General features: G+C 43.4%; 2 protein-coding genes across 6 annotated transcripts in view; both read right to left on the bottom strand.

Annotated features, from left to right (window-relative positions):
* Positions 1-5,030, bottom strand: part of TRIM66 (tripartite motif containing 66) — a 44,594-nt gene extending 39,564 nt beyond the window's left edge. For 2 of the 5 annotated variants that reach the window (XM_082762511.1, XM_082762512.1), the window contains exons 1-2: positions 4,570-4,598; positions 4,260-4,434 (exon numbers count right to left, since the gene is read on the bottom strand). In XM_082762511.1, coding sequence (XP_082618637.1) covers positions 4,260-4,356 — 97 coding nt within the window. In that variant the 5' untranslated portion in view covers positions 4,357-4,434; positions 4,570-4,598. Of the gene's footprint in view, positions 1-4,259; positions 4,544-4,569; positions 4,599-4,971 lie in introns of those variants that run through there. The other 3 variants (XM_082762509.1, XM_082762508.1, XM_082762510.1) reach the window with 2 other exon arrangements.
* Positions 5,031-8,962: 3,932 nt separating this feature from the next.
* Positions 8,963-12,282, bottom strand: RPL27A (ribosomal protein L27a). Its single transcript, XM_082760429.1, has 5 exons — positions 12,197-12,282; positions 11,916-11,979; positions 11,292-11,367; positions 10,301-10,475; positions 8,963-9,137 (listed from the first exon to the last, which is right to left on the bottom strand). Exons 1-5 carry the CDS (start codon positions 12,197-12,199, stop codon positions 9,009-9,011), a joined length of 447 nt encoding a protein of 148 aa, XP_082616555.1. The 5' UTR covers positions 12,200-12,282; the 3' UTR covers positions 8,963-9,008.
* Positions 12,283-12,910: the final 628 nt, after the last annotated feature.

Here is a 12,910-nt window from a genome sequence, read left to right on the forward strand (position 1 = left end):
AAACAAACATTGGAGCTATCATACACACCACATTTATACTTGCTGTCCACATGTTGCACCTATTCCTCTGTTCTTTTTCCTCCAACAACCATCAGAATAATTATTCTCAGAGAGCATTAGCTACAGCTCAAACTGCAGACATAATTTACACTTCCTTAGAGACCCAATTACAGGTTATAGGAAACAGTTCTGAATACAACCTCCGACTTCACATCTTCATATTTAGCTATCCCCCCATTGTTTCACTTGCCTTTTGGATCTGGCATCTGAACAACAGTGTGAGAAGGGCTGAGTAACCTTAAATCTATTTTAGGATGACTAAATAAATACATTATGAACAGTTTCCATCCTTGGAATAACCTTTTTACTTCCCGTTTTAGAAACGAAACACATATTTTGTGTTAAGTGGATCTAATTAAAGCAAATTGGTGTTCTCCTTCAGAATTAATAGGAATGATGCATTGCATCACTTACCATATATGATTGCATCAAAACAAGCTTATTTAGGGCCTCTAGATACGACAGTTGTAACACCAGGAAGGACAAATTGTACTCCACTCTAAGCTTCAATACAATTTAAAGAACTCTACAGAAGTGTATTTTTCTTATGTACAGACTTGGTACAAGACAAGGCATTGTGTGCTGGCACCTGGAGGCTCCTCTTTATGCTAGTACACCATGCTCTTAATGCCAAAGCCTAGAGCCACGGGAGTCCAAGCTCAACCTTCTTGAAACAAACCCCTTGAAGGTAACTTTGAAGACAGTAAATGCAAGCATGACCAATGTTTGGCAGAGTTTTGGGTGTCCCTTGCTAACGAGCCATTCACAATTGGGAATCCACAGTTATACACAGCATCTATCTTATAAGATAAACTTTACATTTTCAGCTGGAAATGATAGAATGCAGCACGTGGACGCTTGTCAACAGTCACATTTGTTCTCTTTAATAGTCTGGTTTCAGTTTGTCTTACCAGTTCAGTTTGCATTTCTCTCATGTCACATTTCTTGGCATTTAAGTGGGGATCTCGAACCCTTCGCTGTGCATAGAAAGCTAACAAGAAGCAAGTGTCGATGGTTTTTGACTTATGCATGGAATGTGAAAAGAAATTATGCAGCCATTTTCTACGACTTTTATTATCCAAGCTAGAGAAGCACAAAAGGGCAAAGCATGTTTTTAAAATAGTACTTCAGGAAAAAAAATAGCCCAACATACAAATTCAATACAAAAACATAATACAATTAAATCCACCACTTCCCAAAGCAATTTATAAAGCTGGGCAACTGCTAACTTCATTTTACAACTGTGAAGCACAACGTAGGGGTCAGATATACCTAATTCAGTCACAAAATGGAAATACTAGGGTTTAATATCAGTTAGAGTAAATCTGCAAGGTTTTCTAGTACATCTGTTCTCATCTGCCTTGTTCTCAAAGGCCTAATTTGCAATTTAAACAGTGGTTGCCTGTGATTTTTTTAAAAAAGAAATACAAAACAACAACAAAAAGCCAGCCCTCAAGCTGATACGGGCTTCCAAATTGTGAACTTTTCACAACAACAGACCTCCAGTTCTCTTTCAGCTACTTCTGAAACTATTACATTGGTGATATTGAAAGTATTAAAAAAACATCAATCGTCAAACATCTAAACGAGAGAAAGAGCTGCAGATAAAGGGTAATTTATTTTTACACATACCCCCAGCTCAGAAAGAAGGCATAGGCAGAGTAAACTGGATGAATTTGGTTTTGAATGTTTTCAGTCCTCATTAGGAAGGTCAGGCCCAAGAAGCCAATGCATCACTCAAGAACCAATTGCGTGTGTTTTCATGGTGAGTGGCAATGTACACAGGCAGAATTCGTGCAGTAGCCTGAGAAAATCATTTCAGGAGATTTAGGAATTTTCTGTTTTTCTCATCCCCAGTCTCACTCTTTAAAACTCTTCCTTCCCATGTACGAAGCAGACTAGAAGCAAAAATCATGCAGATCTGTAGAAAAGAATAAAAGCAATTCTTTTTTCCAAATGAGGAGAGGAGGAAAAAAAAGGAAAGTGACACTGGCCTGCAGAAAAAGAAGTAAAAAACTGAGTAACTTAAAGTCCCCTTTATATTAGAAGCACCTGTAGGAGCCAAATTTCAAAAATTATTTTCTTGTTTCATTTAAATTGCTATCAAACTCTCACTTCTCACAGCTTTGAATAAATTCTGACACGTATGCAGCTTTTCCGTAGGAACTCAGTCTACCTCAGAGCTTTCATTCAGGGCATACCTTAAGACTGAGATACAGGTATAAAAGTAAGCATCCAACATCAACTACCATCAAATATCCAGACCACTTACCTACAGCTCTTCAGCAATCTTAATACAACAACAACAAACTATTTATGTTGATATACTGCTACTTACACTATGACATATCGAAACCCACAAATTAAAGCATGCATTTGCAGCAAACCTCAGATTGACTCCACGTTCACTTTTTCTATTCTTATATGTTGCTTGAGGAATTCATAGCAAGTGGCAAATGCATTTTACTCACAGACAATATTTCACACCTCAGCTGAAGTCGCTTAGCACTTGTTTTATTTACAATTCATCATTGACACAAATGTCTAATCATACTGAAAGATAACATTGAAAATTGAGCAGGTATTGTGCCATCTGCACATGCAGATGAGATAAGCAGTGCTTAGCATCATGCCATCAGCAGATTTCACAAACTTATCCTGGCTGACCCATGGTGGTTGCAGTTTCAATCAATGATTTAAGAGACACATAGGTTTTCTCTTTTTGCTGCTCTTGCTGTTCATATATTAATCAAGTCTTTGCACCTGGTGCCTCCCTTCATTTACACTGGGTCATCACTGTTCATTATTTCTTTTCTCAGTCATTTCTCTAATCTTGCTTTTTCCCCATAAAAGTTCCCCACCAACAAGAGAATGAGGAAGTAAATGGAGAAACCTCAAGAATACAGAAATAAACTAGTCTTTGTTCTAATTTGCTCTAGACAAATAATTCCCGATCCCTGCTCAAGTGCTCAAACAACTATCTTATATTTTAATGACTTGTGAGAATCTGTAGCTGCATTTCATCCAATATCACCAAGTGGCAAAACTTCCCTTTTCCGCTTCACAAACATAAACAAGTGGGAGAAAGGAATAGCTTACATGTCAAATGAGGATAAATTAAAGTAATGTAGTGGTTGTTTTATTATAAAGTAGGTACCTCTGTCTGGTAATTTAAAATTTTGAGGCATTTAATCAAAATGACTGCCTTGCCTTCTGTCTCCTTCATATCACCTGAATATCTTTTTCTGTCTGTACCCTGCCATGAATAGCCTTTCTCCTTTGTCATGAAGTTATCCCCTTTTCCTTTGCTAGCCTTTCAACAGTGACCTCCTAACACTGTTTCTATTTTTTCTCAAACCTCAACTTACCTAGTTTATGTTCTCTTGTCAGATCATCATCACCTCAGGGAAAGTATCTTCTCTTCCTACATGTTTCTAAAATTTGCTTTGGAAGAGATAATGAATGATGCCACTTATTCATCTGGAGTTCAAAGCCTGTGAAAATACCAGTCATCTACGTGCCTTTGCTCTTCTTATAAATTAGTAATGAGTCTGGAATGTTTCCCTATGGTAATTAAGCCTCATTCATTTAAAGTGACTGCATTCTGTGATTTAAGTCCTATTCCAGAAGATGTTACATATTTTCTATGAATATCATTACAAAAACCCGTGCAGATAACTTCAAGATTTCAAGAGCCACAGTCTCAAAATGCTTCTTGTTCTCACTAGCTTTAGTCAGCTTGTTAGGGTGAGTTACAGTACGTCCTATAGTTGTAAGTATTCAGATAGGGTGAAACCACATTTATGATAAGAAAAAAGGAAGGCACCAGGAGTTTCAGTGCACCACAAGAGTCATATTCTAATAAAAATTACTACATGCTCCTTTAGGATTTATTCATTTTTTAAGCAAAGCAAATATTCACAATGTCACACTTGGTAAATGCAACCAAGACCATTCTGGAAAATGTAAAGGTTGCCTGACTGTGGCATTTCTATTCAAAGCATTGCTGTTGACTGGAAAACATCCTGAAGGAGGCTTGTTCTCAACCCACCCTTTGCTCATACAAATCTGCATTCTCCTAGTTTGTTCTTTTCAAGTAGTGCTTTAGAGGAGCAGGCTACAAGAAGTGTTCCCAATACATCTATTTTCATTATACTGTTTTACAAACAGCATAAGCCAAACAGATTCTTAAACATTACCTTCATATAGAACTTCATATCCAGTGGGAATACAGCTATATCCTTGAATCAGATCTGGAAGACAGTCCTTACAGAAGGAATGAAGGCAAGGTAGCATTCTGGGGTCTCTCTTGCCCAGATCCTGTTTGCATACCAAGCAATTCCTCAGCAGATCCAGAGTCCCCACTGCCGTTGGCTGAAATTTGACATCAAAAACGTGGAGAGTCACAAAATGGCTCATGACAACCCCTTCACTTAACAATACACTTGATCGCTCAAGCACAAACTAGAAGGCAACAGCGGGATGCACGTTCTCAGAAACAACATTTACTTAGCCCTTTTGAAGAAAGAGGAAGTCCCTTGCAGCTGAAAATCACATACCCATTTAAAAAAAAAAAAAAAAAGAATATCTTTGCAGATTGTTGTGCAGGAAAGTGTGGTTTAAGGTTTACAAACCATGATCCCATTATCTCTATATAGTACTTGCAACTTTTGTTTAAAAAGAAAAAAATAAAAAAAGAAAAAAAAAGAAAAAAAGAAGAAGAAAAAAGAATAAATAATCTATTCTATTGATCTACTTACAAAGCTGTTACCAGCCTGAATTGTCACACGCTGTACATTTCCTGGCAGAAGCACTGAAACTGTGCAATAAAAATGATGCTTTTATAATTTCACCACAATATTTTATAGCTTGCAGGTAAAGAAAATAATGATAAGTATAACTGATCATTACCTCCATCGTTTCAGCAACACCCATTAGAAAGCTGCCTTGAGAAATGTAAAATATCTTCTGCTAATCTTCTTCACAGAAATGTAATAAAATGCACTTCACAGTGCTCAAATTTCACCTGTCAAGATGACCACAGATCAAATTATGGACCAAGTCAGAATTTTCTACATGCAGGACAGCATTCCCCCTGCCAACCTAAGCTCCCCAAGGTAAATTGAGTATTTTGCAGTTCATGTTCTATCCTTGATTCTGAAATGTATAAAGATGTCAATCAGGCACAGCCTGCAAAGGGAAACTTTTGCAAGTTGCATCAAGGAAAAGTACATACAAAAAGTATGTACATACTTTTACATAAAAATACAAAAAGTTGCATTTTGCAAGGAAAAGTACATACGGTCTCATCCCTCCAGGAATCACCCTTTCAGCTGACTGAACCTCCTTCCTGGGGCCACAATCCCATGTAGCTGCCACTCTGTTGGCACGGTGGCCTTGCCACCAGCAGTACTTTACTTGCAGCTATCTTCAGATTTCCCCATCACAGAACAGCGACTCTAATCCCAGAGATATGTATTCCCTTGGAGGATTCCATCTCAAGGCAGATTCCAATTGAATTGTTTAACAGACAGATCTTTTTCTACAATGAAACAAAATTGTGAAGGTCTCAGAAGTTCACAACCAGCCTTCTGTGTTTGTTGCATCCTGAAGTCATTGCTATTTAAGAAAAATTGGACTTTATGTTGAAGTCACCATAATACCTCACACCCAAAGCCCACTTCTAAGAACCAATGCAAATAAGTAGATATCCATCAATTTTTCTGAATTCACTTCAACAAATTCAAATATACCACTAAAACTTGTGACTGGAATTTCAAAACTACAGGTCCCTTTGGAAAACAGCTGTGGTAGTTGTACCTGTATTTTAAACAGTAAACATTATGAAAGTGTTTATTGTATGAGCTCACTTTTTACAGTTCATCTTCATCAACCATCTTTCGGAGACGAATGTGATTAGGGAAGCACAGCTTTTCAGCTTGCACCATCTCCTTTGTTTCTTGCAAGTGCTGTTGCTAAGCAAACAGACCAAAAGCTGCAAAAACATGCCATGTCTGCGATAGGAAGTTGAGGTCTTAGGCTACCGCATTGTTCAGTCTGAGAAACCACAGCCCAGGACCAAAGTATCAATGCACAGAGAATCAGTGCAAACACAAAGCCAAATATTGGGAAATGCTCTATCACCATAAAGGCCAAAGCTGTCTGGATGAGCCAGAAGCAGGTTACCATACATTTTAATCTATGCTTTTTGCAGAACGTGTGAAACTACGTGCAAGTTTTTTGGTAGGAGGGGGAAGGATGAGGGGGAGATAAAGTGCTACTTTCCTGCTGAGACAGGTATGCAAAGCAGCAGTCAGGCAACTACATCACTAGTGACTTGGCTGGGCTGGTGGGAAACACCAAGTCCAGCAGCTGCAATTACAAAGCAAGTAACTGCATCTGGAGGGATGTGGTGAGGGTGAAGAGGCAGGACACAGGACAGAAATGGATGAAGATGGGGTTGGTGAGCAGGGGGAGGCAGCTGGCAGGCAGCCACACCTGAAACAGGGAGAAAAGCCCCTAGCATTTCGCCTATCAGCTCAAGGAGGAAAAACAAAAGGTGCTGCACAGTGTTGGGGGAGCTGCTGCAGGACCAAAAGATCAATGACAGCCCCTGGAGGGCAACAGCCACAGCAAACAAATCAAAGGGAAGCAGCCAGGTATCACAGGACTGAAACTCCCAGTGAAGCACCTATGCATTTCACACAGGAGGAGTTTGTAACAGGTATATTCCCATAGCTATATTATTTTAGGGATAAAATCCCTATGCAAGACTTTCGATTTTCAGCATTCTGTTCTCTCAGACCCAATCAGGTGATTTTTTGTATCTTCTTCTTTCAATTAAACACAGATATTGCTACAGCAATTTGAAATGTTGTAACATAAACTTTGCAAGCTCCACCTAGAATTCCTTCTCGAATTACTTTATTAGCAGCAGCCCCTTTTGTCCTTTGAGGAAAAAACAGAGAGTGAACGTGCTGGACAAGCCCTCACAGCAGCTTCTTGTTGGGGGTCTGTGGAGCTCAGCCAAGGCAGCAGTGTGTGGCAAAACCTGCCTGCCTGATTAACCAGGCTCCATGCCTCATGTCCCCAGTTCCCGAAGTAACTGTTTCAAAACAATAAGGGGGTGGAGGGGAATAAAAATCAGCGACAAAGCAAAACGCTGCGTGTGATTTCTGATCTTAAACCATCACCAAATCGGGGCTCCAATCCCAAACGCTTGATGACTTCGCACACAAATACGAGGCGAGCCAGTGGGCGAAATTAGCACGGTTAACAAAAGCAGGCGGTAAATGCAGCGAAATTGCGATTTACTCGGCCCTCGGCAGCACTCTCCGGCTCTGCGGGGACCGGCTGGGGAGCGAACCCGAACCCGGAGCGACGCGCGGCCACCGCCGCCCGCCCCAGCCCCTCAGCGCCGCCCAACGGCCGCGACCGAGAGCTGCGGGCGGGACCAGGGCGCCCGCCTCAGCAAGATGGCGGCGGGCACGGGCGGAGCGGGGGGGGCCCGGCAAACTTCTGAGTACAGCTGCATAAAATGTCCAAGAGTTACTTAGAGCGTTAACATATTAGAACATTACGCTCCAAAGAGTTGAGAGCAGCGTCTGCTGTGTGCGTTAGCCACGTGGAATCGCTTGCTGATTGTGTGCACTGGGTGCTCCTGTGTGAATCAAGCTTATCGCTGTCACTGGGGTCTGGTCTTTTACAGTTGTTACCCGTCTTGCAGCCCCATCCTCAGCTGCTTGAAATAACCAGAAGCTGGACTCTCACCTGCCACAGCCTGTAGTCCCCTTGGGAGACATTTTTCAGCTCCTCCCCACACTGTACCTGATGGAGTCTACCATAAACGTAGACTCCATCTATCATAAACGTAGACTCCAGTCTGCAGGAGTGGACCAAGGCAACTTGTAAACACCAGTGAACGCTTGTATTTCATCGGGCTTTAACCTTTGACAGCAGTTCAGTAGTGTAATACATTAGGATAAAGGCGTCCTAGCACTCACCGAGATATTGATCTTAAAAACCTCAGTATTTTACAAACTTTAATGCAATGTGTCAACTCTACCCTAAAAGCCCTGCAATAATCCATGCCAAACACTAGGTTAAGAGTTCATTAACTGGGATTGTACCAGGTGTACTAGAAGGTAATTTGTAGCATCTAGGGATACTTTAGGACTTATAATGCTGAGCATTACAGTAACAGTTTGATTTTAACCATCATATAAGGATTCTGCTTTGGCATACCTGGCCAACCCTTGCATTGGCAACCAAAATCCTATTTTGACATTACAATAATGCAAATGTTTTATAGAATCATTTTAAATACGTACAGAAATTCACATAGTGCAGCTCTACAGCTGTGGCATTGCTTTTCATTGGCTGTGTACGTGTTTGAAGCTACCTAGCACCATTTGTCCCACAGAAGCAACTTCAGGAATCGCGTGCCCTACACTTGAAAAGGAGGTTAGTCGATTGCAAAAATGAAGTTAAGCGAATTGTGTCATTGAGCAAGGCAGGCTTGGTGTCACAACCACTTCCCTGGGGAGCCTGTCCCAATGCCTGACCACTCACTCGGTGCAGAACCTTTTTCTAATACCCACCCTGAATTGCTCCTGAGGCAGCTTCATACTGTTCCCTCAGGTCCTACCGCTGGTCACCAGAGAGCATCACCAACTGGAGGAGTTGCACAAACAGAGGAAGAACCTATGTACATTGCTACTTGCAAAGATAAAGCAGCAAGGTATCTCCTCTTCACATGCCAGACACTGCTGCAGCCAGGCAGTTTCAAATCATAGCAAGCACCAGCCAAACCAGTGATCAGAAACAGACAGAAATCACTAAATCACAAGACTGAAGTCAGGACAGTGTGTGAACAAGTCAAAAAATTCTATCAAGCAACACATTTTATACATTGTCTTTATTCAAAACTTCAAATAAAACAATGGCCTTTATGCCACAAGCACACAGGCACCTCCAACTTCTTTGATCTTCTCCTCTGCTCTTCTACTGAAGAACTTTGCTTTCACAATTACAGGCTGCTTGGGCAGTTTGCCCTTGCCCAGGACTTTGTAGTATCCCTAGAAAGATTAAAAAAAAAACAAACAAACATTATGTGTTTATAATCAGCTTAAAGGCTCCTACATTCACACCTGTCTTTTAGCACACACCAGTTAAAAAACAAAACCATGATCACCACCGCTGACCTCATTCATTGTCCATCTCCAATACAAGACTGGTATGAATGGAAAAAAATATCCCACGTGATCTAGTGGCGCTGCATTCACTCAGAGAAGTGGAAACTATAAAGTAAATTGAAGGTTTTGGTAACAGAATGTTGGAAGCTGTAATATTCCCAGTACTACATACAGAAAACACCGAGGTCTTGTAAAGAAGCTGCCAACCACTTCCCACAGCACAGAGCGGCTGGCTGCATTTCTGCAACAAACTACTGACTACCCACTTGCGTCTGGCCCACGCTCTGTACCTGCTGGACATCCTGGTATTTCTGAAGAGAGCAGAAGGCTCTTCTGCACATCTTAAAAGTAAAACTGAAGAGTGCCAATGCGCCTGTGTGGTTTATTCTACTCTGCAAGCTGTCACAGCAATAGTTCCCCTCCCCCCTCATTTCACTCCTGTCCTTTGCATAAAAAGGACAACCACGGCACAAGACCCGTTAATACTACAGCCTTTAAAGTCACAGCTTGTTAGAAGAGGTGTGACTGGACAGCAGAGGTATTTGGTACACGTAGGTAATCTACCTACTTGGTAGGTTAGTTTCACTACCCCCTTGACAGACTAGTTAGTGTCACTGATTTGGTGGCTGACTGAGATATGAAGCATCTCAGCCAGTGAATGTGGATCAGAAGTTTAATGTCCGAGAACGATAGCACACCAGAACAATCGCAAGTGTAAAGATGTGACTCTATTCTCGGAACTAGAAGTGACTTTATAGAAGTGAGAATAGCTCTATCACGTTTTCATACCTACTTCTGGTGATATTTTGAACAAGTAATTTTTCACCACCTTTCAAAAATAAGTCATTTTTACAGGAAAAAAACATAATGTCAGTACTAGCTTAATTACTGATATGCTAAGATACATGAATTTGTACTGAGAAGTCTGCAAATAAGCTGCAGTGCATGAGTATCTATAGCTTACCATTTTGTTACTTGGATGTGCAAAGCTAAGTTACACTTCAAGTGAGCAGAAACTGCAGATTTGAATCTGAACAGAAACTTACTGAGCGCACAACATCGATGACTGGGGCCAGTCCAGCCTGGTTTTTTGCGTAATTGAGCCTTGTCTGTTCAGTAACAAGGGTCCACAGTTTATCCAAATTGACTGTAGGACAGAACTTTTGGTTTTTCTTCAAGTGATAGTGTCTCATGCCTACTTTTCCAAAGTAGCCAGGGTGACTGTGAAAGAAAACACATTCCTCATTAGGTCACATCTCTAATTCATCCTAAACAGGTGGGACTACAAATCAACACTGATACAACATCTTACTTACTCAAAACAATCAAAAGTAAAGTTTTATCTTACTTTCACATTACACGTTTATTTCTTTAATATATGTGGTATCTAAGTGTAATAATCATTGCTATGCAAAGCAAGGGCCCTTTAAGCATCTGTTCTCCCTTGAACTCACAACTTAATCCTCCTCATGGTGAGTGTGGTCCAATCCTGCATTTTCTGAGCAAAACCAACTCAGTGCAAGATTGTACTGCAAGAAGAGCTTCAGAGCTCCTGTCACTAACCCGGTAACTGACTGAGTCAACAATGGCCACAGCCAGTGAATAAAGATTAGTGGTTACTTTCCGAGTACTCTAGCACACCAGGACAACAGGCAGTGTTCAGATGTGACTCTAGTCTCGGCGGAGAAACAAGCCTTGCCTCTACGGCATGCAGCTAAGTAGAATGTAGTTTTGATTTATACAATGCTTCAGATTTCCTTAACATTTTGTGGGCACATCTGTTAGTATGGACAACGGTGTAACTGGCAAGCTTGGTCAAGTTTACTGCAGTGATCTCTCAAAGATGCTTGGCTTAAGAAAAAAAGGCCCCTAAGCTTAGAGAAAATGGGGACACAAGTTGATTTCAGCTATTAAGCTTTCACGTTAGAGAAAAAGATACATGGGATTGTAGGGAAGTTTGATGGTTCACATAAAATTTAGTTGTTTCTGCTTCAGCAACATGCACTTTGCTAGCACGTATTTAAAATGTTAGCTTACTATTTATCAAAGTTAATCCTGTGATGGTGCATACCACCAGCATTACCACGGCCTCCAGGATGTTTCCTGTGTTTGCCTAAAAAGAAGAACAAAGTTGGTTAGACTAAGAATATCACATGTAATACTTGATCTTAGGAACGCAGGGTCAACTTAAGCTAATTAATCTGATGATAGCAATCCTATCCTTCTGCATTTATATCAGTTCAGCGAGCTAAGCCAACTAAAGACTAACCCTAGACAAGAAGAAGAAAAAAAAAATAAAAAAACCTTGTCTTTAGCACGTGTAAATATGAGAAGACACCAGTGGCAGCACAACCGAGCTGACAAACACAGGCAGGAAGGGCCAGAGTTTACAGTGGCGCAGCATCAGCCCACAAGCTCAAAATGTCGCCCAGCCACGTTCTCAGGCAGCACCTACCGCCCAAGCACTACCCGAGCTAACTCACAAACCCCGTCCGACAGGGACGGGCAACATCTTAGCGCAGCATTTGGGGCACCCCCCCGCGGCGCAGCCCCCCCCGCACAGGCCGCAGCCCTCGGAGCTGCTCGCCGGGCCCGCGCAGGCCCCGCACCCGGCCTCCCCTGCCCGCCCGCGGGCCTTGCGGAGCCGCAGCCCCCGCTTACCGATGCGGCCGTGCCCGTGGCTGACGTGTCCCCGCAGCTTCCTCGTCTTCCTCAGCCGGGAAGGCTGCGGGCAAGCGGCAGAGGTGAGCGCGGCGCCACACGCCACCCCCCCACCCCCCCCATCCCCCCCACGGCGCCGCCACGGCCCGCAGCGCCCCGCGAGGCCCCAACGGCCGCCCCGAGGCTGGAGGAGCCCCCGCCGCCGCCGCCATCGCCACCCCCGGCCCCGGCCCCGGCCCCGGCCCCGGCCCCGGTCCCGGCCCGCCCCGGCCCGCACCCACCATGCTGCCGCCGCGCGCGACGGAACGGAAAGGAGGCCGCGATCGCGAGAGCGGGGGAAGGCACCGCCGCTCGCGGGGAACTCTCGCGAGACTTCGCTGAGGCTCCTCCTCCCTCCCCCCTCCCCACCTCCTCCTGAGGGGGTGTGGGGGAGGCTGTGCCCCTAAACGCCACAGGGACAGTTCCTGGGCAACTCGAAGCGAGTGTTGCCCGCGTGGTTGTTTATTTCAATAAATCCTGCACCAAAAGGTGTTAGGCTTCTTTGTTTCCCCCCCCCCCCCTCCCGTTTTGAAGCGCACGCCTCCGCGCTGGTTTTCCCTCAGGGCTTCCTGCGCAGCGCCCGTCGCCTCCGTTTCCTTCTCAAACACAGCCCGGGTTTTCGCCTCGGCTGGTTGTTTTAAACACAGGCCTTCAGAAACAGCAGGCTGATGGGCACAGCCACGGTGCGAGGGCCAGGAAGGCACCTGCAGGCCTTAGAAGTGCGGTTGTCGCCCGGACTGGTGCGCTCCCCTGACTGCGAAGCCATGCTGACGGGCAATTTATCGCTCAAAAGCTCCCTGCTTAGGTTTTTACAGTGCAGATGGAGGAAAACAGCTTCTGTGAGGGAGATGTGTTCACACCACATTCTCTTAATGCATGCATCCCGTGTCTCTCTCACATTCCTAACAACTCTTTTCATGTCAACGCTACCATCAGCCAACGATGACGTTTTATCA

This window comes from Aythya marila, assembly GCF_965140915.1.
Source record: "Aythya marila genome assembly, chromosome: 5".
In the NCBI taxonomy this organism is placed as follows: Eukaryota; Metazoa; Chordata; class Aves; order Anseriformes; family Anatidae; genus Aythya; species Aythya marila.

Coding starts and splice junctions, on each gene's coding strand:
- RPL27A (XM_082760429.1), bottom strand. Junction 10,476..11,291: donor AGGATTAACTTTGATAAATA/GTAAGCTAACAT, acceptor TTTCTTTCACAG/TCACCCTGGCTACTTTGGAA. Junction 9,138..10,300: donor TCATCGATGTTGTGCGCTCA/GTAAGTTTCTGT, acceptor TAATCTTTCTAG/GGATACTACAAAGTCCTGGG.